At 45.9% G+C, this 27601-nt stretch overlaps 1 protein-coding gene across 1 annotated transcript in view; it reads left to right on the plus strand.

Annotated features, from left to right (window-relative positions):
* Positions 1–27601, plus strand: part of LOC119383259 (guanylate cyclase soluble subunit beta-1) — a 182885-nt gene that overhangs the window by 77333 nt on the left and 77951 nt on the right. The window contains exon 2 of the mRNA XM_037651321.2: positions 24375–24448. Coding sequence (XP_037507249.1) covers positions 24375–24448 — 74 coding nt within the window. The remainder of the gene's footprint in view (positions 1–24374; positions 24449–27601) is intronic.

Below are 27601 nucleotides of genomic sequence, written 5' to 3' on the forward strand. Positions count from 1 at the left end.
CGAGGAGCGCGACGGGCGTAGACGGGCGGACTTAAAAGTCGTCGGCGAGCTCGCTCGCTTCTTGTATTTACGCAGGGAGAACCTTGCCCTTCCGCTGTCGGCTCGCGCGGTTTTCTCGTGGTGAGGGGAAGAGAGATGTTTCGAGCTTTCGCCGTGATGTCCGCGCTCATGTTACGGAGCGTACGAAAGTCACTCGAGCTCAAGGGACGCCGCTAAACGAACAAACAGAAGATGAGCACGAACTATCAAATGTCACAGATCGACACTTGAAGCACGCTAGTTTCCTTCGCTGCTTCGGCCGCCTTTGCAACAGGAGCGCTGTTCAAACTGAGAGTATCCATTGGCGAGCCTCACTTCGCATAGCATTAGTTTCTTGCTATCGCATTCGTTGCTTCGCCCTTGCGGCGAAACTGTTGCTTTTTTCTTTATTTCTATTTATTTCTATTTTCTTTCTTTTTTTTTCATTTCTTTCTCTTTGCTTCTCTTTCTCGCTCGCTTCCTCTTGTTCAATTTTTATGCGTGGCTTTGCCTGTGCTCGAAGAAGAAGACTTCTCTCTGGCGCGAGCGCGCGCTCAATATGCTGCAGTTGGCTATGCTATATTGTCACTGATCCCGTTAATGGGGATCGCAATCGCCGGGCGGATTCCAAGGGCTGGCGTCTCGGCCCCCCGAAAACGCACCACAAATGCGCGGACAATTTAGAGTTGGTCCTTTTAGTGCGCCAGCGAACGCCGGTTGTGGTCCAAAGACCAAGTCAGAGCCGAGAGTCGATAACACAAACGAAAACGAAATATATTCTCAGTTAAGGAAATACAAATATCACAAACACATGCACACTCGGCTGGTACCAGTTGCAACTTCACGGTATAACTCAGATGGTGTTTACACAACGGGAGCTAAACAAACAGATCGCACGCTACAAATGCAATCGCATGCATTACAACTATTCACCGACAGTTAAAGTCCCGAATATACAATGACGTATCCAGTCCACAATTCTTGGACGGTAATCGAATAATTCCCTTCTAGGAAACACTCATGCCAGCTCCAGCGTTGATCGTCGTAGCTCAGCCGTCGTCGTAACTTGTCACGGCCCACACGGCGTCGTCATCCAATTCTTCCAGATCGACGATCGACTGGCCGCACACCATCATAAACACGTCTTCTTTGGCTAACGGAGCCACACTTAGCATAGCTTCACCGTCACCGGGCCGACTGACTCACTCACTCCTTCACTGTCTCCTTCACTGACTGACTGGTCGTCGTCGCACTCTATTTCTCCCGGTTCCTAGAAGCGTCGGGAGCGTTCTCCGGCGCGTAGCACAGCCAGGCACAGCAGCACAGCTAAGGCTACGGAAAGGGCGAGAGCTTTCTCGTAGGTTCGAATCGCGGCGGCGTCATCGGCGATGCGTCACCCCCTCCCTCTAGAAACATCGAGGCTTTGCCGGACGTTTGATCGCGTTGTCTGCGTCTGGCTCGAGTGGGCGAGGAGGATGCGGCGCGTCGGCGTCTTTTGATACTCGTTTTTTCGTCGTTCGCAAGAGAATCTCATAGTTTGGCAGTGGAACTGTCGATCACTGCACAACAAACATGCTGCACTAACACAATGCATCAAGGCGGCGCTTGTCCCGCCTGACCTTATTTGTCTTCAGGAGGTGGGGAAATATAGAATGCCTATTCAGGGTTACCGCTTTTACAGCGATCCGGACTGCCCAGAAGTCGCAACATTGGCGCGCAAAGACCTGGCTATCACTGTCACCGAAGCACCTGGGGTAGAAATCCACCATCAAATAGTTACAATCTGGCCAGTCAAAAAGGGGCGCCCTAAATGCCTAATAACTAATGTATATAGCCCCCCTAGAGATCGTACGGCCGATTTCTCTGCAATTCTAAGTCAAATATCCGCCTTGATCTCAACGAAAGATCGTCTAATATTCCTCGGGGACTTCAACGCCTGGCACTCTCAATGGGGATATAAACGAGACACGACCAAGGGGTCTAATCTACTCAACGCGACTCAGTCCCATGAACTCTTGCTGATCACACAGCCAGGCATCCCTACTAGAATGGGAAACAGCGTTGCGCGGGACACCACGCCTGACCTTACTTTTGTCAACAATGAGAGGGGTGTAACTTGGTGTAACCTGGAGGAGACACTAGGCAGTGATCACTACCTCTTATGTATCTCTATAAACACTGCCAAGGTTCGACAACCTCTAGGGGTAGCCAGGCTCACAGATTGGCAGAAGTACAGAGAGCGCCAACAACTAGGTGCCTTCTCACCACCAGCCACCGCACAGTGTTGGATAACGTTCCTCCGGGAAATCTACGCTGCCACCACAAGGGAGATCCAGACCACACCGAAAACACCGGCAATAGACAGTCATCTTTCTCACTTCTGGGAAGCTCGCAGAAGCCTCACCAAGCGCTGGAAACGGCAGCGGCACAATCGCAAACTTAGACACCGAATAGCCCTGCTGGCAGAAAAGGCTAACACATATGCGAAAGAGCTAAATAACCACAACTGGCGCAGTTTCTGCGACTCCCTCAGAGGAAACCTAAGTACAAAGAAAACTTGGGCCATTCTTCGCTGCATGTTAGATCCAACTAGCACACGCACCGAGACAGCAAATGTCATGCGACGAATAATCGGGGAATACCAAGGCTCGGAGGAGGAACTCATCGAACACATCAAAAACATGTACACCGGGGAGGAACAGGCAACCCCGCCCGTTGCGAGAGAATATCAAGGAGAGGAGAACTCGCGCTTGGATACCCCGATCACATTCTCCGAACTCTACGCAACAGCCCAGACTTTCAAGAGAAACACGGCAGCCGGACCGGACCAAGTCACGAACGCTATGCTACGCAACCTCAGTGACGCAGCCCTGAAACAGTTAGTCGACTTTTTCAATGATACGGTATGGAAAGCTGGTGGGAAACTACCATCTGAATGGAAGGCGGCGAATATTGTGCTCATACCAAAACCAGGAAAGACGCGTGAGCTCAATCATCTGAGGCCCATATCGCTCACGTCGTGCATGGGCAAGCTATTCGAGCGCGTTATTCTAACCCGTCTTGAAGCTTACTTAGAAGAAAACAACCGCCTTCCTGACTCTATGTTCGGCTTCCGCAGGGGAATCTCTGCACAGGACGTATTCCTTCTGCTGAGAGACGAGGTTCTCGACCCTCCGCCAGGCACTTTGGATAGAATCGTACTTGCACTCGACGTCCAAAAGGCCTTTGATAACATCTCCCACACCACAATACTAGAGGGATTACGCGACGTTGGTTGTGGGGAGAGGGTCTTTCACTATGTTCAAGATTTCCTGACCAACCGCACGGCGCAAATAGGACTCGGCTCACCACGCTCTGCACCGTATCGCCTACCGGATAAAGGCACACCTCAGGGATCCATATTGTCACCAATGCTCTTCAACATCGGACTACGCAAAATGGCCCTAGACTTGCAGAAAGACCAAGACCTTGGCTGCGCCATCTATGCGGACGATATTACGCTCTGGGCATCCAAAGGCTCATACGGCAACCGAGAAGATAAACTTCAACGGGCCATCAACACCATTGAAACTTACATGAGCCGTGCTGGCATGAAGTGCGCTCCAGCCAAATCGGCGTACATCCACATAAGACCAAGGCATACTCGCGCAACCAGGGCTCCTGAGCTGCAGCTCATCTTGGAGGGAGAGCCGTTCAAGCGGGTATCCCACCTACGCGTACTTGGAATGCGCATACAAGAAACAGGCAGCGTAAGCATAGCGCTCTCTAATCTCAGACGCACGGTCTGGAGCGTAACGGGACTTATTCGCAGAGTTGCCCGTAGCCGAGAGGGTATGACTGAAGCAGACACTATGCAATTAGTACACGCATTTGTTATTAGTCGCATTACATATGCCCTGCCTTTCCAAACTACGCGGCGTCACGAAATCGAACAAGTAGACAAACTAATCAGGATCGCCTGTAAAGCGGCACTCGACCTGCCTGAGAACACAAGCACGGCCCGACTGCATGAATTGGGCATGGCAAATACGTACGAGGAATATGCAGCGGCCACGCTAATGGCTCAGCGTGAACGACTTAACAGGACACCTCAGGGCCGTTCGCTCTTACATAAATTACACTACCCACTCTCGCCACAGTTCTGCGGTGATGAAACCACGCTACTGCCATCTGAACTCCGAGAGAGGATCCACGTGGCCCCGATCCCCCGTCACATGCACCCAATCCATCACGCTACAAGGAGACGCGCCCGGGCGGTCACCTTACAAAAGCGGCGGGACGATCCTAATACGTACTTTACAGACACGAGTCCTTACCATCGAAGCGCAAATATGGTCCCTGCTTTCGCTGCAGTTGTGACTAACCAAGGGCGAACAACCACTGCAGTGTCCATTCGCACGAGATCAATTGCAACGGCCGAAGCCGCGGCCATAGCTTTGGCCATACGCGCAGCGGAGGCCAGGGGCGAATCGGCATTTGTTCTGACGGACTCACAGGACGCCTGCCGTCTTTTCCTTGGCGGGGTCTTACCGGACTGCGTATTACGCATACTGGGGACGGCTCTCACAATGGATCATGGTGTGACTTGGTGCCCGGCGCACTCAGGAGTTGAGGGGAACGAACGGGTGGACCGTTTGGCTCGAGGCATGACAGGCCGAGCCGCGGACCACATCACCCGGGAGGACACTTCGACACCTGGCGCACCAAGAGAAATCCTCGAATTTCAAAGACTAGGTAGGCGAACTAAAGCTCCACCTCATCCTAACCTAAACAGGAGACAAGCACGGGACTGGCGTCGCCTCCAAACACACACGTACCCACATTTACACAGATTACACAGAATGTACCCTCACAGATACAGCAACAAATGCCCGTGGTGCGATGCAACACCGACATTGGAACACATAACATATCAGTGTACACAACGTCCGGAGGTTGCCATCTCGCCTCTGTGTAACGATTCCCTGAATTGGTCGTGGGAGGCGCGGCTCGCGGAACTGGAAATGGGAAGCCAACTGGCGACCCTTGACCAGGCCCGGCGAGCCGCTGTAGCCAGTGGGGCCCTGGAAGAGGGGCACCACCCACCCTAACCACTGCAAGGCATGACATAAATAAATGTTTCTTCTTCTTCTTCTTCTTCGTCGTTCGCGCTTCTTGGGCGAACGGCTCGCGCCGTTTTTTTCCCGCTGCCGTTTGAAAGCGGACGCGCGCGCGCTTTACAATGCGCTCGTTTGTGACATATATGTGGTTTTTTTCTGCATTAATATCATCATCAAGCCGCTCGAAGAACAAGAGGAAAAAGACTTCTTTTTGGCGCGAGCGCGCGCTCAGATGGCTATGCTATATGTGGTTTCGCCTGCGTTGCGCCAAGCTATATATATATATATATATATACGACGACAGCATACAATCACAGCGTATTCTCTTTCTTTCCTTCTTTCCTTTTCCCCTTCTTTCCTTCTTTCCTTCTTTCTTTCTTTCGCATTGCTCGAGGCTCCATCGCCAACAACGACGATCATGCGTTCACGTCAACGCAACAATGAAATGTGGCAACATGGAACGAGAAGTCACCGCGATAAAAACTCAGATTCCCGTATCAGAGACGGCTGCTCGCCGATAAGCACACGATTGAGAGAGCAACAATTATTGGAAAACGGCGCATGCAAATACGCATGGGACAGGCGCACCTTCAATGACGTACAACGCCGCCGCTGCCTCCGAAATCTGAAACTCAAACAAGCTTCGCTTGTAAAACGAACAGGCTTGAGGCGGCTTATCAGGGTGGCGATCTATTTGCAGGTGTGTGGTACACTGGTAGCATGGACCAAAATAGTTGAGAAGGAAGGAACTTGGAGCAACAACTTACATTCCATAGCCAAGCGCATTTCCCAGTAACGCCATTCCAGTGTGTGTTTAGCGCTGCGATAATTTGTTATAAAAACAAGTATATTAAAAAAGAGGACAATAGGGAGTAAGCAAGCTGAAAACTGCCACCTACAGAGGCGCACGTCCGCCATGAGCGATTCTCTATAATCGAGCACCGAATACACTAAGTGTTACACCCGCTAAACTGTGGATGTTCCAATTAACTGCCGTAATCAAAATGCTTGTTTACAATCAACGCTACAACCGAATGCGAAGCTACATATTATTGAGATATAGCTAACAATGAAGGCATTTTTTTTGTCACTAGGTACGTGTCTGCTGAAACTAACTCATTTAAGAACGTTAGTCGTAGCTTATCAGCATTTTACAAAGCAGTCATGCTGTACGAGAAAACGGCGAATTTTGTAGTTGTGGCGTGCATGGTGATCGAACAAACTGAGATAAATGTGAAATACGTCTAACAGACTCATAGCTTCAAGCGCGAAAGCGCGCTAATAAGCCCATAATGGCGCTATGCTTGAAAGAATTCTCGTTTCGTTGATGTTTTAAGGCGAAAGCCTTAAATGTCCCATCAAACGCGAAAATTGGCCGTCGGCGTCCCACGGCGTCGGCTTCAACACAAGTGATGTGAAAAATTATCACCACGTAATGACGTCACCGTACGACGTCACCATCACGTCACGGATCGCTAAAATTTGTGACGTCGTCATTAAGTCACGTGACATTGTCGCTTGGTCAAAGGTGGGCCGATCGCGGAGGTCGTGCAAAACCAAGTGAGATGCGGAAAGCTTGCAACGCCTCCGATCCTGGCGGCAATTAAAACCACTTTAGGTGCAGATAGCTTTCGGAGGGGGGCGGGGGAAGATCAATACATCCACTGAGAAGGAAAAGAAGATGGCTTGCGCATTCGAGTCGTCTTAGGCGAATGTATTGGGGACCCTGTGAGTATTCAACATGCTCCATATAAAAGTTTCTTTTGTAGCTTGGCAACCTGAACGGTGGGGTATAGACACTACCACCAGTATTTAACAATAATACCTGGTTCTGTTTCTGTTCCATTGCACTGTCCACTCAACAACCAACAGAGTAACAGAGACAAACTTCGACACATTACCTTTAATACTCGGCAGGACTAAAAACACGCCCCGAGGGAATGTTCCCAGTATAACTCAGAGCGAAAGATTCTGCGGACAGCCACAAATTTTCCGCGCGGCTTAAGCTTGGAGCTGCGGTACGTACCTCCTCGGCCCATGGCTAAGCACCGCCTCTGCGATACGCAGCGCTAAAGCGTTGCTGGTGTTTTCAAGGAGTACGCACCTGAACGAAACATGACTTACTCTTTCGTGTGCATACGCCTGTGGTGCCTGTACTTATTATTTGTGTGTACATGTTGCCATTGTATATACCATAGTCATCACCCGACACCTGGGTCGTAAGCCAGGCGATAAGCTAGGCTAACATCTACGGGGATATCGTTAAAAACTGCTGCCTACCCATAATCTTTGTGAATAAGGGGCCATATGGCTAGGCTATCACTTTCGCATGCCGCATGTCTCACGCCGCGCAAGGCTTGTCATGTAGTTTGGCGCACAAAGCACAGTCAATATGTGCAGCCATTTCCTTAACGAGTGGGGCAATAGAAATTGCGGGGCATGAATTATGGCCATCTTTGACTTAAGTACGTGTACTTACCGGCGAGTCGTCAAAAGGGTATCTTCAGTAATACCTCGTGTCGAAGCACGCATGACTGTATGCGTCATATAAAAAAAAGAAGAAAGGACACGAGGGAAATAGACTTGTAAGCCAAAAGCACCCGCCTTCCTGAGCTTTTAAAGAAAATCGTTGCAGCCACGTCGGTGGTCTAAAATACGGCGCAGTAACTTGAGGACTGCATGAAGAAATTACCTGGCCCAAAATATTATAATGATAAAGTAAAGAGATAGACAGGTTGACAAGCAAGGAAAGATTCACATTTTTTACAGGGGTATTTTTTACGACTTCCAGAAGGGCTCATGAGAGAGCACAGCATAGTCAGTTCCCCACGTCGCCGAAGCTCCTTTCCACATACGTTATACCATTTATCTTCCTTGTCAGACAAAATAAAAAAGGAAAAAGAAGAGCCCGTAATGGTGCGTTAAAGGGAAACGAGGAAGGTTGTCGTCAGCTCTTGACTTGCACAGACTCTTTTTTCCCTCTTTCTTTCTTTGTTTCCTTCTGTCTTTCTTCGTGTCATTAAGTGAAAGCCGGACGACATGTCCGTACAGGCTCGCCTCAGCCTTTCAGTTTCTTGCTGATGCATTTCCTCCAAACACACGAGGATACGATGGCCGTTCTCATGTCCCAGGTAAACAGGGCCACCGCTCACCTTTCACGACCTTTTGCAGCTACGCCATAAGGCGTCCCTCTGAATGGCCCAGGACGCTCGCAAGCTTTCACCCTTTGGAGAGTGTCGTGTACTTTAAAACAAGTCTCTGTCTCTCTCTCTCTCTCTATAGCTCTTTTTCTTTACAGGTAACCGGAATCTTTTTCTTTTAATCCTACACGACCCAAGGTGCTTTTCTTCCTTGTGATTTTGTAACGATGCCGCAGGAACGCTCCCGTCGTAACTTTACGCGATTCTCGGGCCATTATAATGCAGTGCAGTGGCGCAGTCTCAATTTACGGTGATAAAGAGCGTCGCATACTGGGGCTTGCGTCACATAAGCCTCAGTGTGTGATGCGTCTGGAACATCATTGACGATCTAGACGAAAACTGAAACGCTTTGTTTTGCTATTCGGTAAAGCTTGACCTCTCTTGTATTGAGGTGGATGTGGTGCGCTTGTGCAGCCATTTAGGTACATCTTATTGGACCCTGTGTGCTTGTGCGAACGGACGTAAGCATTAAAATAAATACTCTCGAACCAGGTGTGCTTCAGTATCAGAATACCAAAATGTTATCCTAGACGCCCATATAGTGTGCAGGCCCAGTGGCCTAGATTATATCAAACAGTGCACTCATTTCATTTTCAACTGGCAGCAAACTATTGTTAATGAGCGGAGTATGCGTGCGAATCGTGGCTCAAAACGTAGCGTTGTACAGATTAAGCCACTACCACGTGCATGTCATATTGTATCGAGGTCGCGCTTGAGATGTGTAGTAGGCATTACGTGTAAGACTCCAGCACTCTTCCCTCGTTGCAGCGTGCGCATTAAGCTTGTGCATTGCGTATATACTGCATCATCTTTGGGAGAAATCTGTATTTGTTCAGTGCATTTCTAGCACAGCTGACGCTACGCAAAATCGTCGTTGCACCAGCTTGATCCCGCTGCACCGTTGCTTCGCCAGAGTTTAAATACAATCATTACCTTAACATACAACCGCATGATGAAAGCATACGATTCTACAATACTTGCGATATCATGCAAGTCTGAGTGCGGGATATTGCATGAAACTTATTCGCAGATCACCTCGTAACTCACGTTCCTCTCACTCAAACCCGTTAAATGTCTTCACGATAGGTAACAATCTCCATGACGTATCGATTTGCGCCGAACTGCCACAGTGCAAACTATCGCGTTTGCGCCGTGCACTCAACTAAACACGATTTACGCAAACAAGTTGGCACCGCTTGGAAGAATCCTATAGACGACCATAGATAGCCCATTTCCATCGATTCCCACAGCGCGTGGAATGCTTAAAATTAATCTAGTGAGTGTTGTGTGGTTCCTTCGCCCGCAAGCTCAGTTAATATGGACATCGCGCGTCGCCTCATACATAATCAGTATCACATTTGGTTTAACCTGTCGGGTAGCCATTAATAATTCAACAAAGACCTTACATAACTTGGAATACTCTAACCTGCAGGAAAGCCTGCTTACCATGGCATATGGCATCCCGCACTAAGTCAGCCACCTGCAGGCGACGTAGACGTCATCGGCGGCTCTATCATATTTATTAAAGCGTTTTTTTTTTTGTTTTTGTCAACCGCCTATACTATAGTAACAATGCATCGTGGCCTTCCTAGAATCCCCTGCAACCAAACCACATCTTTCTACTCTTCACCCCTTTACGTTGCACGCCATCACCAAGCAGACGCGCACTATTTTGTACCGTTTCCTACCAGTTTCCCTTGTTTTTTTTTGTGACAGCAATGTGTTTCAACTCCGCTTTATTATTTTCTTCTTACTTTCTTGTCAACCTCAAGGTTCACGGGAGCGTGGGTGGAACTTTTATATAATCGAAACTCCACCACGGTGGGCTGAGCTACGCGTATTATGTTTCTCATAATCATGTACTTTAATACAATGTGATGTTCGGATTCAGGTGGCTTAGGCGTACTTCGTTTACTGCGGTCTTTTCTGCCGCAACCCAAACATGTCTTCTTTGTTGAGCGTTACTAAAAAGAACTTTGCTCACACAGGCAGCAGTGCGCTTACAGGCTGCCGTCATATTTCTTTTACCCTTGCGAGGTCTATATGTCGTCGAAACTGCGTGCTCACAGGGCAACCTCGAGGCTGATGACGAAAAGACTGCTCATGCAAGCTCGCGTAGTCTCGTAATCATATCGCCAAACCATTATACGGCTTTGTTCGTCCTATGGATTCCTTCTCAGCGATACTTCCAGCGTCTGGACAACCAAGGCGTTACGATGTCACATAATAACAATGTTACTGCTGGAGCCATAATATGTCAGGAGCGCGTTGGTTACTATGGTCATTGCGTGTCACCGGAGTAGAATTCTTTGTCTGTGTAGGCTTGGCCACTTTACAAAGCAGTATTCGATACCTCGGTTGTGTGATCATATAACACTTTCAAACATGAGGTGTATAGATGCCGACGCATCTAAGTGATTTTATATGTAGTGCCCGTTAGAGCGACGAAACCCTAACCTGCATTCAGAAGGAGTGACAATGGCCACTTTTTTCATATAACGACCGTACATCTTTATTAAGTACATGGAACTGACGTCGCTGCGCTTCGGGGGTCGCTTTTCCTGTAAGCATGATCTGCGTCCGTTCGCCTTGTATGATCGCAAAGGCATAGTGAATATGAAACCACGAAAATATTGTATTTTATCTGCTGTTACGTGAATATACGCACATAAGCTGCTTCTAGTCGCCGTCGTTGTTTCGCCGCTGTTTTGTTGTTTATTTTGCTGTTGTTGTCGTTGTTTTTCTTGTTGAAGTTGTTCCCTGAAGATCGAAACGCTCGGTCTGCCTATGGCGTCCCGAAAATACACAGCCATGCGGGGAAAAAAAGTATTTTTGCCGAAAGATGTCAAGTTTACACTCGAGCTGATGAGCCGTATAAATAGAATGCAGTTATCCGGCGATGCGCTACGCTACAAATTCTGCAAAAAGCATTGCCATGCATTTAGCTGATCTCATCACTTGAGAGATGCACATCAAATACCAGCTGCAATTACCGTTGGCGTTCCATTATCTTATTATTTTAATCTTGGTCGATATGAACCAGTGAGTGCTGCTCGATTTGTTGACCGCTTCCCTTGGAGAACACAGCGACCGCTGCAGGTCGGATCCTAATCGACCACGAGGAGGAAGAAAGGGTGCGTTGGTGACCCACGGCAAATGGTCGTTGCTATGCGAACGCACGAAACAAATGCGCACCAGTGGCCCAGCTTTGAAGCGAAGAACAAGGAAGCAACGGCGCAGGCGAATTAGGTAAAACTAAGGTCCATGAGACCCAACGTAGCGCTGTGACGAAGTGCGTAAGCATGTCATTAGCTTGAATAAGCATGTGCGAAACATTCATTCATTCATTCATTCATTCATTCATTCATTCATTCATTCATTCATTCATTCCACATTGTTGATGTGCTCTACAAGGGCTGTGGCAGAAATCTATTACACATGCCGTAAACATTTCAAAGTTGTATTATTAGCAGCAGGAACGAGGCTTAGCTTGGCGCTTGGGCTCCTCGAACAGTGTTGATAGACGCACGACGCAGCATCGCCATTACGATACTTCGCTGGCCAAAAGGAACAGCCAGGAGGCGTTGGAACAGCGCTCTGGCAGCCACCAGGCGTGTTACAAATCTGGCGAGAACGACCGCGTCTCGCCTCGATTGGTGAACAAGATGAGATCGACGCGAAACGGTCGGCGTAAGTATTCACGATAAACGGCAGCGCACGCTGGGTTAAGACAGAAACACAAAACACGAAAAAAAGGACGACACAAGCGCTGAACTTCAACTGATCTTTATTGACCACCACAGTTGCTTAAATAGCATCTTGTTGCGCATGCGTGTAGCATCTGGCAGAGCAAGTTCAATAGACAATCCCATGAGCAACAAAACCCAGAAGCCGCGATCAAATCACAAAGCAAAAGCGAAAGATTACAAAAAAACCGATAAAACCAACACCAAAAACCAAACCACATCACGTGTTAATACCTAAAAACTTCCGCTCTTTTGAAGATAGAGCAACCGATGGGCAGCTAATGCAGTCTTCCCTCCTTTCCAAAATTTCTGCCGCTTCTAAAATTTCACGTGCAATTTTGCCTTTTTCCCTACACACCACCCTCGTGTTGCCCAACATGGGTGCGCAGCCGCAGTCCCTGCAGTGAATGGCACCCATGTTGCGCACCCATGTTGGGCAACACGAAGGTGGTGTGTAGGGAAAAAGGCAAAATTGCACGTGAAATTTTAGAAGCGGCAGAAATTTTGGAAAGGAGGGAAGACTGCATTAGCTGCCCATCGGTTGCTCTATCTTCAAAAGAGCGGAAGCTTTTAGGTATTAACACGTGATGTGGTTTGGTTTTTGGTGTTGGGTTTATCGGTTTTTTTGTAATCTTTCGCTTTTGCTTTGTGATTTGATCGCGGCTTCTGGGTTTTGTTGCTCATGGGATTGTCTATTGAACTTGCTCTGCCAGATGCTACACGCATGCGCAACAAGATGCTATTTAAGCAACTGTAGTGGTCAATAAAGATCAGTTGAAGTTCAGCGCTTGTGTCGTCCTTTTTTTCGTGTTTTGTGTTTCTGTCTTAACCCAGCGTGCGCTGCCGTTTATCGTGAATATGACCAACCAACTAGCCCACAAGTAGTTTTAAGCGGCGTAAGTAAGCGCGCAGCGCAATTTTATAGGAAATGTTAGCTACATATTTACAGGGCACTTCGCTCAGAGAAGTGCAAACACATAGCAGCTCAAGAGGGATTATAGTGTGTTCATAGTAGGGAGTGAACAAAACGCTCATGCCAGCAGCGAAAAGGATTTGAGGGCAGACGGACCATCAGACTTTTTTTGTCAGTGTAAGGGCTGTCTAAGGAAGGACCGCACAGTTGAATAGCTGCACTGATCCTTTTATACAAAACCTCCAAGCTCGCTACGATACACTATGAGCTTATGGAAAGCGGCGTCCGTTACAACTCGCCGTCTCCTCCAACGCCTCCAGGTATAAGCGGCTTACATTGTTTTGTTTTCCTCGCTTGCCGGCCGTTCACTCCGAAGGGCACGCTATACGTAGCACGTCATCGCACTACCCTTACAAAAATGGATTTAGACAGTCTATAGAGTGTCTGTAGACTTCTTGTAGTCGAGTTCGCCTTTATGTAGATTTAGTATTTTGCCTAAAGAAAATCTTTTGACAATCTATAGACAAAAGTTTATAAATGCGTGTCATCTTTTGTCTAATTGCGTTCTATAGATTTTCTATAAACAAAAGTTTTAAAAAGCGTATGGTTCTTTTTTTTCTATTGTTAGTCTATATACAATCTAAAGACAAAAGTTAAGTTGATGAAGTTTGTGTTTTGTCTAATCCCAGTGTATAGATTGTCTATATACAAAGGTTGATAAATTGGTGTTATTTCCTATTGTCAAATCCCAGTCTATAGACTGTCTAAAGACAGAAGCTAAAGTGGAGTTATTTAATTTTTTGCTGAAAATAAGGTTTTTCATTGAAATTTTATCAGACGTGTGTACTTTATGCAATTTTTCTACCTTTTTGTTTATATAACATCTAAGCATGCACTCCTTATTGCCCCATTGGGCCTAATTAGCTGTAAGGTATGTTAAAAAGAACTAAGGGGGCTCATTAATTAATTGAACCGCAATGTGAAATTGAGCGGGAATGCGTTTTTGTATATCTCATTAACACATTCTGGCGCACATGGCACATATATCTTTCCCCTCGTAACTCGCATGCTCACATTAGAACTAAAGATGTAATTTCCAGTAAGTATGTCTCACTCTATGGCTCACCGACTGGATGTACTGCAAGGACTGTGTGGTTCTTTCCGCCTTCGCTGCTACAATGCAAAGGGCAATGTATTTCGTGGAACACTGGAAATCGCAGCTTTGAAGCGGGACGATGGGCAAACAGTGAACAGAGTACAACAGCTCTTTTTCAAGACACAAATAGCAGGGCCCACTGCAGTGCTTTCATTTTTGTTACTATTCAATATACATTATTTCGCCATTCTTTTCATATACGAAGCACTGTGCCCAGAAACCAATTTTGTTAAAACTATTTTGCGAATTAGCTGTGGCCCTTTCGTTAGCTCATTATATTTGTTCATTTTCACGACATTTTCAGAAGGTAATATGTTAATTAAGATGTTCTTCAACAAATATGCATTTTTCTGTTTTCATTACGACGACGTGCAATGTAATATTAAATCGTGTTTCAGTAAGCGATTTCAAATTGATAATGTGTGTATGCACTTGCTTACATCTCCCGCTTAGAATATATTAATTTAAATTAACAGGGAACATCAATAAGAAAGAACTTGCAACTGAATCGCCCTAAGGGCGAGGCATCGATGGTGACACTGGCTCGGTGCAAATTTCAGAGATATCACTCGGCACTGCGGACACTTGCTGTCAAAGGCTCAAGTTTTCCACATGCTTGTGATCATACACACAGACACGGCCGTGAGGGCAACAGCTGTTACAGATAGTAGCAAAAACGGACCGTTCGTTACATATCCTGTACACGAATGGTCCACGAACGGTATGTTTAAACAGCAAGCACTGGAAATACAATTGAAGAATCGCTCAGAAGCGGCCTCCCCACTAAGAAGTTGCTTTTTCGTTGAGGCACTGCCGTGAAGGCCAAACCCCATATACGCGAAAATGCACGCGACAGCGACGAGCGACGCGACGTAGATCGTCTTCGCGCAAGCGGTCGCTTGGATGTGCAAACCCCATTCACGCGACGCCCTCGGCGAGCGATCTCCACTGTTGCTGGCATGAGGGCGTTCACTCGTACCAAAAGTGGCCCGTTCTCAGCGGTATGCAATGTAAAATACGATGTTTTGTTGCATAATGGTACATACAATGTTTATCATTGTCTTGCAGCATTTTTTTCGATCCCATCACTGCTGCTACGTGCTGCCAAGCCGCGTCACAGACGGCGCGGGTCCCAGCGTTCGCGTTCAACAACGTCAACATTGCGCTCGTCGCCGTTGGTCATGTTGATGAACGTTGTTGTTGATGTGCGTCGATAAGAAAGTGGCGGCAATCAGCAATACGTCACTGATGCATCTTATTCCGGTGTTTTGCTATTGGCTGCTTGAGCACAGCACTTCCGGGCGACGAGCGACGGACATGCGACGGATTCCAAATCTGAAAAACCGAGCGATCGCGCGAAATTGACCACGCAACACGTCGCGCGAACGGCTCGTTTCGTCGCTCATAGCATCGCTCGTCGCTGTCGCGTGAATTTTTGCGCATATGGGGTTTCGCCTTGAATCGTGAAGGCGCGCGAGCGAACACGATAAGGAAGGGGAGAAAAGCGAGAACCGGTGCGGCAAACGAACGGAAGAGGGCGCGCAGCTGCAACTCAGTTTCAAATCGCTCGCTGAGCGAGAGCCAATCAGTTCAAAGCAGGGGGCGCGCAGGCGCACTGACGTTTAAGCCGTTCAGGCTGGTTCAGGCAGTTGACGCATTTGAGGGTCGCTGTAAAAGAAGTTCTTGCAGCGCATTGTGTAATACCGAAATAAGTTTGTTGCGCGCATGTATTTTTACCACGTTGATTAATATTACGTGCCGGTATCGTCGCTGGAAGTCGTGGAATGGACACGTACTTACACCGCGTGTCGGGACGGACGCATCGTTGTTTGACATGGAATCGTTGACGGCCATGTGTTGTCGTAGCCCCAACGAGCGCAAAGCTTTGAACAAGATCACAAGCGCGCGTCTTTTGACGAGACTGTCGCCACAGCGAATATCGCTCTTCGGTGAGTTCAAGAACGTTGCCAAATCGCGTGACTGAGCATGACGACTTTGTGTAGGTAAGATTGTCCGAGCGGCGAGCTGCCATAACAGAGATGGTGTGCAAGAGGAAGTGTTTGATACGAAAGTATGCCTTGTACTAGTGTCTCTGCCTTCTGTGGTGTTCGTTATACGCTTCCGCGGAGCCGTTGCCGTGTGCGTCGATTAGAGCTAAAAACAGCCTGAAGAATACGCGTTGCATTGCGCGATGCTATGCTTGCGTTATGCAGGCCTTGTGTTGTTTCGCCCTTCTTCCTTGACTGTATGCAATGCGGCATCCTTGCATGAAATGACGTGCACATGCCTTGTCACTATAAAATTGAGTCTGCTTTTAAACATTACTGGTCGCCCCGTACCCTTTCTGTGGTGGAAATGCAACAGACGTTATCGTTCAGTAAGCATAGTTACCCGCCACGGTGGTCTAAATATATAGTTGTTAAGGTGCTCGACTGCTGACCCACAGGTCGCGGAGATCGGATCCCGGCCGCGGCGGTCGCTTTGCTTGAGGGCTCGCGAAGTGCTTGAGGCCCGTGTTCTTAGATTTAGGTGCACGTATAAAGAACCCCGGGTGGTCAAAATTTCTGGAGCCCTCCACTACGGCGTCGCTCATAATCGTGGTTTTTGGATGTTAAACCCCATCAATTATTGTTATAAGCATGGTTATAGTTAACTAACGTGCAAATCAACTTTATAAAAGTAGACGGGTGTGCAGATAGAGAGACACATGTACACACACGGCGCGGTCATGCATACGCCATGCTGCTGCGTCGCCGTCTACGGTGCCGCGCTCGTTTTTGCAAAGAATGGACGTAGTTGTTCTATATTAAAGATTTTAGTCTGTCTGTCACGGATCGTAGCTCTTGGGTGTGTACAGACACAACCAAATGAATCGATTAGCCAAGGGAAAGCATAGCGGAGTTTAATTGTTGGCTTTAACTGTAGTGTAGTAATAATGGCCTAAATTGAAATGGAATAAAGTGAACGGAAAATCGCCCTTTGCGTTGATGGTATCTAAACGCCCGATGCTCAGCCGATTGAGCTACGACGGAAAGGGCTTCGCCGTACGCTTTGCTGGGCATTTATGTACGTGTAGTCCCTTGGAGTGTTAGCCAGTGCCACTCGTACTCAAGGCGGTGAGTGTGGAACACTTTTCTTTGCCAGAGTTTGTCATGTGGCACGCGATCTTTCCATGAGGCGGCAGCTGACCGATAAAACGTCGCATGCGAACTTGAGGCATAAGTCAGCCGGGGCAAGGACTTCGCGGTGAATGAAAGAAAAAAAGGGGATTTTTGGAGGGCCTCGTTTCTTTTTTATACACAACCAAAACGATCGAAAAGATCCCCTTCTTTCGTAGATTCAGCGAGGGCGTCGCCCCAGTAGACTTAAAGCATCAAGTTAGCATGCGAGGGTTTATTGGTCAGCTGTATGTGGTGCTAAGACCCCGCCGCGGTGGTCTAGTGGTTATGGCGCTCGACTGCTGATCCGAAGGTCGCGGGATCGAATCTCGGCCGCGGCGGCTGCATTTTCCATGGAGGCGAAAATGTTTGAGGCCCGTGTACTTAGATTTAGGTGCACGTTAAAGAATCCCAGGTGGCCCAATTTCCGGAGCCCTCCAGTACGGCGCCTCTCATAATCATATCGTGGTTTTGGGACGTTAAACCCCAGATATTATTATTATTATTATTACGTGGTGCTAAGATCAAGTGCCACGTGATGCCCTCTGTCATAAATGAATGTTCCAAACTCGCCACCTGGGCTACGTGCGGTGCTGGCTGATACTCCTAGGGATAACAAATACATAAGTACCCAACGAAGTAAACGGGGAAGCGCCAGACGTGTAACTAGAAGGTTGTGGATTCAGATCCCACGGACGGAAAGGGTGAGTTTTCGTCCACTGTAATCAATTTCAACGTACGCCATTATTACTACACTACAATTAAAGGGACACTAAAGACAAACAATGAATCGGTTTAGATCGATAAATTGGGCTCTGAGTACTCTAATGTCGTTGATTTCGCCACCATAGGTTTATTAATAGAGGAGAAAACCAACGTCAAAGTTTCATTTTTAAATTTCGCGCCGAAATCTTCCCGCGTGACGTCGCTGATTTCAAAGTGTATTTATCTTATTTTGGCGCCATTTGCTCAATAATATTACCCCAAACTTGGTATGTCAAGTCTCTGGCCCCCTCAGAGGACATTGTACTTCATTTTTACCGATTAGCAACTACCTAGTCCCTAGTAGGCGCCGTCAAAACATGTAACGTCACGGCCAATGGTGTGGAAACTTCAAGGTGGCGTCGCCACCCACATTTTGTTTTTGCGTATTTTCGTGCTTACTAAGCATCTTCTCGCAGCAAGCGTGGTGGTTTTGGTATCGTGAAAGAGTAATTTACTAATATGAGAAAAATCGTTTTGCTCTTCAGTGCCCCTTTAAAGACGACAATTAATGTCCGCTGTGCTTTCCCTGGCTTAATTGTCTGTTCGATTAATTTGGTTGTGTCTAACAAAGAAACGAGGCCCTCGAAAAAATTCCCATTCGCTCGTTCATTAGGTTTGCACACGAGGCTCACTGTAAGGCAATTCATTTGTCTGAAACACGTTTCGAACTGGTAGTAACAGTAAGTACACACATACAACTACAAACTTAATTCACTCAAACTAGCACACCACGTATATGTAAATTATCGTTGGTCGATGTGAGCTTCAGTTCAATTAAACTTGTTAAGCGAGTGCACGCTCTCCTTGTTGCTGTATCTGTGTGAGAAAAATTGGGGCAAATATTGGTCCTGCCACTCCATATTTTCTTTGTTTGATGAACCATAAATTGTCTGTCTAGTAAAAGTTCTATTAACGGAGAAGTAGCTTCGTTACATTGTATGCAAAAATGGGTCTGCATTTGTTTTTCGCGCATGCTTTGTCGTAAGTTTTTATATTTTTGTATCTTTTTCTGATTAAAGCTCTGTTGTAAGTCAGCGCTTGTGCTTGTCATTCTTTTCTGTGTGCTTTGCCTCGTTTTCTTTTCCAGAATTTATTGGGATAAATTTATACATCACTAATCTACAGGAACTGCCTCTAGGCAATCTGTATACCACAGTATATTTGTGAGGTAATAAGTCCGTAGACACTCTATATACTGGGTCATAGGAATAGCCTATGGATAATCTACAGACATTTGTCTGTGGATATATTATAGACAAAAGTAAACCAAAGTAGATTTATATGAGCCTATAGACTTTTGTTTATAGACATTCTGCAGACATTGGTTTAAACGCATGAATTTTTATCAATCTACAGACCTTCTATAGCCAGTCTATAGACTTAGACTTTCTTGTAGACTGGTCTATAAAAACGAGTGCGGCCACTATTCCATAGACTGTCTATAGACCAGTCTAAAGAACTCAGCTATAGAACGTCGATTGATTTTATAGACAGATGTCTACAAACTTTATATGGACTATCTAAACATATTTTTGTAAGGGTACCGGTCACCAGCGCCAGCAAAATAGGTCACCGCATCTGTCATTGCCAGTGATGTACGATGCACGTGCGCTGCGGAAGAGACATCGCGTGTCCACCTCTCGGCAAGTCCGCTAATACCGGACGCGCGTCTAGCTCGTGCGCGTTTTTACGGGGGACGCGGGTGACTGCCGCGAGAAAGCGCGCACGATGGTGTGCATTACTTCGATGGAGATTGAAAGCTCGCCATTGGGTTTCCTTTGTAAAGCGAAGCTTGTTAAGACTCGCGGATTTCGGTGGCGGTGTCGTTCGCGAAGAACAAAAAACATGGCGCCGGCGAGCGTACAGATGCGGCCCTCGAAGGCGCGCCAGTCGCGTGTGCATCTGCGAGTGCGCCGTTTTCCTACAATTGGTGCTCTCACGATCGCGGGCTTGTCGGTGATCAACCGTTTATGATACGGCAATCTGGTCTTTTATCGAGGTTACTCGTCATTTCACGTTGCCACACTTCATTGTTGCCCGGATATGAACGCATCACCGCCTTTGTTGTCTGTAGCAACTGAAGTGTTGCGCTGCCAAGCACGTGGATGAAGGTCTAATTCCCGGCATGGAGAAAGGAAACAGTTAGGAGGGAGCATTGCGTAAGGCGACAGAAAGAAAGAAAAGTAATCGGTAAGCTTGGCATGCACACGCCGCCCCTTTCCTGATAAGGAAAGAGCTCCTGATTTTTTTGTTTTGTTTAGGTCAGTCCATCTGTTGCGTTGCGCTGACAGAGACCATCGTTATTATCGACGATATTGTGCGGTCATCATATCGCCTCTTTACAATCAGCACAGCCATAGCGAGATGAGAGACTTGTACAGAAATCACTGACGATGATTGACAATGAAGCGCGTATCGTAAGTGTTGAGGATTGGGCAAGTTAGTCTCTCATTCTTACACTGATACACAGCAACGAGGAAAAAGAAGAGACAACCTTTATTTGGTCGGCTTGGCTGTCTTTTCATCACTGCCTATCGTAAGGCTTAGACCGTGCGTGTGCGAACGTGACGTTCGGCAATCCCTCCATCGTAGCCATCACGAGCGGACGCGGCCTTCGCGGCCTTCGTCGCTTCTGAACGGATGTCCGCTCCGCACGTTAGATGAAATTACGAATGCCATTGTCGTTGGTTACCAATGTAACGAATGTTTTATTCTACCTGTGTAATGACGTGTATATCTTTACGAACGTGTGTTTAAATATGACTCTTTTTATAAACATTTATATGCTGTCACATGTTACCATGTAAATGGTCTCCTGCAGGGCCCGGTCAAGCTGCTTCTCGCCGCTTTTAGTCTAGGAGCCCATCCAGAATATTTTTCTATTCTATGCCGGTAAATAGAATTTAATTGTATTGCATTCTAATTGTATTCATTTATTCCCCTACGGCGCAGTTTGTGTAACAGAGCCGCTCTCCCTTAAGAGCTGCCGGAGGTAGCGCGAAGTTTCTTGTTCAAACATTAACAATTTCATTATCATAAATTTTTAGTGGAAGCCACAGTATAATTCATCAAAAAAAATCTTATTTTGCGCCGTAAACTTAGCCCCCACCTCACGAGCGAGCTCTTAACCGCTGGAATCTCTACTAATGCCGCGTTGAGAGAAATCCAATGAGCAAACGACAAGCTATGACCGCTGGATACGCGATAACTGATTCCACAAGACACTGCGTCAATGCATATGAAACGCTGTTCTTACAGAATACATCTAACGCCATTTTATACACACAAAGTATTAAGCCTTAAGGGCAAGTTTATATTGCAATAAAAAAAGCAAGCCTGCAAAAAAAAGATGGCAGCGTCGACAGGGAGGGAAGTCTGCTGTATGTTACGGTGTTCATAGCAGAAGGAATAGCTGAAAGCCGTTGCTTTTCGACTCCAGAGTAACTTCGTCAACAATCGTAATACGTAAACAAGTGATATTACGCCGAGGTCACACAGCTTTTATGTGTGACAATCGGTATAAGCATAAGCCGATAGCCCATTCACATTTCGCAAACACACTTTCCGAAAACGTGCCCGCGTACGAAAGTGAGCGATGTGGTTGTAGCTGGGTTAACCTATATTATGTCACGCTTCTCTGGCAACAGCCCTGTTGAATATCGCATAGAACGCAACCGCCTTACCCCCCCCCCCCCCCAAGAAAAGGAAGGCAAACAATGAAACGAAGAGAATTAAAGAGAGCGAAAATATTCTTATCATAGAGTGTTAAAATCGGTCGACACAAAGCTTCTAGGTGGCTTCTATGCGAGGATAAAGATTCTTTTAAAAGCTTCATGCTGCTGTACCACATTCAATACATGGAACGCTGTTGTCTTTATGGACACAGTGTAACTGCAAGTAGTGATGAGTGAAGAGAGAAGAACTAAGCATAACGCTTTAAGTTTAATGCTCTTACATCACCCTTGCCTACACCTTCTGCACAAAACGTTTAACGATAAAATTGAGAGTCATACTAAGAATCGGGAAGAAGGAAAGGCAGGGGGCTTAACCAGACGCGAGTCAGACTTGCTTCCATAGAGTGGAGGAAGCATAGAAAAATTGTCATAAAACTCAATCATTAGACTATGAGGAAATGAGGACATTTAACATTTTTATAGTCTTTTTGAAGCAGTCGCGTCTTATTTCGAACTATGACGCCGGAAGTGGAAGCAATGTCAACTAAGAGACCGGAAGCCGAAACTGAAAGTAAGTTAGGAGACCGGGAGTAGACACTGAATGTAAACATAAGACCTAGCTTAGCCTTTACTTTTTTGAATTTTTTTTTTCGTTCAGTTCGCGATTTTGGTCAGAAATCAGACTTGCACATCGTAGCCGTTAACACAATGCAGATGAAAGAGGCAAAAAATAATTTTTTATAAAGGAACAAGTTTTGAGTTTACATAAAATTCGTAGATAATAAAGTTTACCAACAGCGTGCGCGGTGTCTACTACACTCAACTGATTCCCCTTAAGACATTTCCGCGCTAGTGTCATAGCTATTCTCCGTTCTTTCCCTCTGCTCATCTCCGCAGATCAGTTGATTGCAAATTAATGGAGTAAAGGATAAACGTTTCATGAAAAGAACTTCTCGAGTATCTTCCCTTACGCCACATCAATTTTCAAACTGGAGTAAATATTTAGTAAATAGTCTCACAGTTTACTGAGAATACAGCGAAGTTCACTTACTAAGTAGCATATGCGGCTTGCGTGCAGAGGTTGGGCCACTTTAATAATGCTATCTTCAAGCAACCTCTCCGGCACTGTAAATTGTCAATCGTTTTTTTGTGAACAAATTTAAAAGTCCGAGCGACAGCGCACCACTCCCACAGTATAGTACAAATTACCTTAATTGTCATCCATTCTAAACACCTTTTACATCAGCCAAAATAGGTCAGATCCTCCTAAAACACTTTAGAGACAGCTTACCGCTCTCCCATAGTGCAGCAACTAGTGCTCTTTATTGTCTCTATTTCTTCGAAACACACGTAAACACACCTTTCTGAATAGCATAGTAGAGTCCATAGTAGAGCGCGCAGTACACTCGAAACATCGCCCGCTGCGCCGTGCTCGGTCATGGGCTGCAGAAATGAGCGCCCCTTGATGAACAGCCATTATCACCCTCCCTTTATTAAGTACTCTGCTTCGGAGCCGCAACCTTTGCCACCGTCCCAATGGAGAGTGCATAGTACTCTTAAAACGTACCCATTTTTAGTGGCCTGTGCGACGAGTGGCACTCTTGTTTCTCTTCCGAGCACTTCCGATCGAGCACTCACTTCCGTTTTTCCGAATATTCAGAAATATGGTTTTATAACAATATAAAATGGTACAAAATCGATAGTCCTGGTTCAAGAATTATATTGGATACATATCATATCAAAGCATAAGGCTGCTTAAGCTAAGGGTCAATTAACTGTCAGGATAATTAATGAAAATAATTAAAGGTTTCAATGAAGAAAGCACGCGCTTTTCTCGCGAGCAGCTGAGATCGTTATGGTATCTGGAGTTGTGCCACCTAGTGGCACAGATCTCAACCACGTGCTTCTTTCTACGTGGCCTCCGAGATCCGCTTTGGCAGCGCGCGACGAAATACACTAGGAATACACCCAAGCAATACATCGAAGGAATACACTGAAGGAATACACCCAAGGAGTAGACCAGGGCACATGAACGCCTAGGTGCGAGTGCCACTAACGGACACCTAAGTCAAAGATTAAGGTGATTGTGTCCAGATTTTTTTTCAAATACCTTGCTTCGGAGCCGTAGCTTCTTCATTATAATTTTTTTTTTACTGACAGCTCACCGTCCTGCCATAGTAGTCTGCAGCATGCTCTTAGAACCTCTGTTGTGTGCGCTAATACTGACTAGTAGTGGCAAACTGGTGGCTAATAATGTCGGCTAGTCTTGGCTAGAGCTTGGTAGTGGTGGCTAACTACTGGCTAGAACAAAATAAGACGCCCACACGTGTCCTCTTCGGAGAACGGCTATGCGACTATAGTCCACCCGTTCATGGGGAGGAGGAAGAGAGGGGAGAAGACGCTCGCGCCACGTTGGCATCTTGTCTAGACACAGCTCGATTTTGCTTCTTCTGTCCGCTAGGCTGTCTGTTCTTGTTGAGTGAATTTCAGCGTGTACGTGTTTTGATTATAGTAGCGCTAGATGCTTTCAGTCTACCTGTACGTTTAGTGAGTATCTATTTGATAGGTAGCTTTGTCAGTCTACAATTAACTGTTCGCCCCAATGCAAAGCAACAACAATAAATGTCCGTATTCTCTCGTTTCAGTATGGATTCGTTCACTGTGCCCTGGAAGACATGGTACGCACGAAGCATGGAATAGACGCCTGGGAAAAGATATTGTGAGTACAGATTTTCTGAAATCACCGAAATAATGAAAAACTGTTGAGTCACCTATTGACAATATTGATAACATTGCAGAGAAACGTTCAACGCATATCTTGCAGTAGCTGTGCACTTACGTAATGAACATGAAAAATCGGTTTAAAGAATTAACCACTTAACTCGTTGCTTGCCAAAGCCCGGATATGGTGCATTTGGCGCGTCATAGTGCGGGTCTCCGAATTAATTCTGACCCCCCTGAACTTCCTTAACGTGCACCATAGATGTAAGTCTACGGATATTCTTGCCTTTCCTCTTGCATTATTTTGACGAATTTCTTCGTGTACTAGCAAGCCTTGTTTTTGTGAAATCAGTAAGGATATTTTCTGTAGTTTCGTGCTGGACAAATGGGTGAAGGACAAGTATTCTCTTTCACGAACCTTTCTGCGCCTCACAGACATTCGCTGAACTTTTGGGCCAATGCTATTCATAGCGATAGAAGCAGAATGTATTTGTGTCATTTGTCGATCGAACGTACCAAGCACCATCACACATAGACAGCTACTGAAAAGGAGCTCCGTCTGATTCCCAGCAACTTTTTTTTTTCTCGCATATTATGTCCTTGGCCAACAAAGGTAAATCACGAAGTAATGAAAGTCCTTCAACGCTTCTTCGAAGACATTTCTATTTAGGGAAAATACTGACAAAACTACACTGCATGCGTGCATGGTGCTTGTGTTTGCCAAACATCAGCGAGCGCTTTTAGAAAGAGAACTTTTGCAATTAACCGAGCGCGAGACTTTATCTCTTTGTTTTTTTACTTTTTATTTTTATGCTAAGTGAAAAGGAGTAGCCAATACCAAGAAGTGGTGACAACTGTTACATTATTGTTATGTATTTCAATAAAGGAAATGAAGGTACCTACTCGTTTTGTATTCAGCTTGAAGCAGTGTTGCTGTATGCTATCTTGCTGCTTCGCGACCGCAAAAGTATGTTGTGATTGTGCCCTCAAGCTTTGTCATGGTGCACTTACAAAGTTTTCGCTATCAGAATTAACTATAAACGAATACAAGCTTCCATCCGAGATAAACACTCGATTACTTCTATAAATATTCCGACTTCGCAAACGCACTCTCTTGAAGCCAAACACTTGATACGCACGGACAAGCTGGTAAATTTGCAAAGAGCTGCTGATTGGATGCGATCTATAAATAGAATATCCTGGTAATCTGCACCGGAGGCAATGCAATGACCGTGTATCGGCTTCGCGTGTACATGTGAGGTGCTCCCGATGAGCTTGTAATAAGTTTTTTTTTTTTTACTGCATATTTGCACTGTACTTACGGTGCGTGGGTTCGCTGCAGAATTATTGTTCCCGTTGTTAATTATTAACAGATACTTCCGGTCACATGTTTCCCGTGTTTTCGTGTGTTTCTCGTTTTTTTTTTTCTCTTCTATCAGAATTTCTTTCATGACAGTTGCCTTCAAAGTGCGAGCAAGTGTCCAGTGACAGTTGTGCGATCCCCTTGATGAACTTTTCTGCAAAGCGTGGACGTTTTGGGTGTGTGAACATTTATGACGTGCGAGAAATGCTGTTGCGCTGACAGTTACATTCTAGTACTACGTGTGCATGTTCGTTCATGTTTAAATTTTGTACTGTTTTACGGTTACTGACGACGTCACATGCAAACTATCATGTAATAGACTATGAATAGCCGGAGCCACACCGAGGCAATAGACTCTCTTTAAACACATTAAATTAAAAAAACAAGCAAACGTACAAGAGCGCCACGTTCAGAATTTCGGAAAGATGCGCCCGCACACGCTATGTCCACCTGCGAATGACAGCTTGCTACGCCGACTTGTGCGCAGGTAGATAAGCCGCACTTAAGCGGCCAAATCTGCAGGAGCGGGCAAATGAATGTGATACAACATAAATGCAATTAACGTGTGTTAGCTGCAATTTTGATTAACATTCCTAACGTTTCGTATTTTCTACAGCTAAATTTTTCCAGATTTATGACACCAGCGAACCATTGTTATTCCAAACCATTGGTATTATAAGCGTTAACTAAACATCCCTGCTCCGTATTACTAATACTAAAGCGAACGCAGGCACATTACAGTCGTGCGTTTTTATTGGCTTTTTAAAGTACCGGGCACTATAATTCTATTCTCCTAGAGACGGAAGCTTCCTGGTGTCGCTTGCTTTTCTCCGCGTAATTGAAACGTGGGCACGAACGAAGACAATTAGCACTAAAGTTGTTTTCGTTCTCAAAAATAAGAAACGAGAAACAAGGCTTCCGCTGAAGACAAGATCATTCGGCATATTATAAGGAAGCAGTGTTTGGGACAGGCGCGCGAATGGGGACCTAATCATTCTTCGTAGCGAGGCGATCAAAACGTTTTCCTTTTTTTTCCACTCGATGTCGACACGTCCTGAAACCACGTAAATACCAGATACTAGAGAAGTAGATATTGCTACAGCTTCTTTTTTAACTGGCTTAGAGACACGAAGAAGAAGATGGACGTGATGAAAGAGATAGGCTCGAGTTTAAATTGAACAGTAATTGGAAAGAGGTTTCTTGAAAGACAAGCCGCTCGTATACGAGGGCAAGTAATCAGCTCGTCGTGAGCAATTTTCTTTGAACAAGCACGACAAGATTACGCTACGTGCTAAAATAATAAGGGCGATCTAACACTGCATTGTAAAATGTGTGCCTTGATCCAAAGGATTTGATTATTCTTATGCCTTTCAGTTATTAGTGTGAAGTGTAACTGAACATATATATTATGATCCAGCCATGCTAACTTACTTTAGACGAAGCAAGATGTCTGCAGTACAGAATCTTTATTGCGGCTGAAGCCACTAGAAGCATCGTATTAGTCAACCAGACTATACAAAGTGACATACAGGTTAGCGCGCTTCAACAAACGAAGTTAACTAAAAAGGTTATACATTAGCCGCTGCTTTCTTTGCTAGCAAGCAAGGGAGACACGGAGTCAAAGATTGTAACATTTGGGAACATGTTCGGACGGCTTTCTCATGGTGAGGGATTATTTATTTATTGGTAATGGAGCCATACACATATAGAGAACCTTAGGTAGGGAGTCCGGGATATACAAGTTGAATGTGTGGGCGTCCTTACATTGTTCGGTTTAAGAATATCCTA

Source organism: Rhipicephalus sanguineus, chromosome 2, assembly GCF_013339695.2.
Source record: "Rhipicephalus sanguineus isolate Rsan-2018 chromosome 2, BIME_Rsan_1.4, whole genome shotgun sequence".
Classification (NCBI taxonomy): Eukaryota; Metazoa; Arthropoda; class Arachnida; order Ixodida; family Ixodidae; genus Rhipicephalus; species Rhipicephalus sanguineus.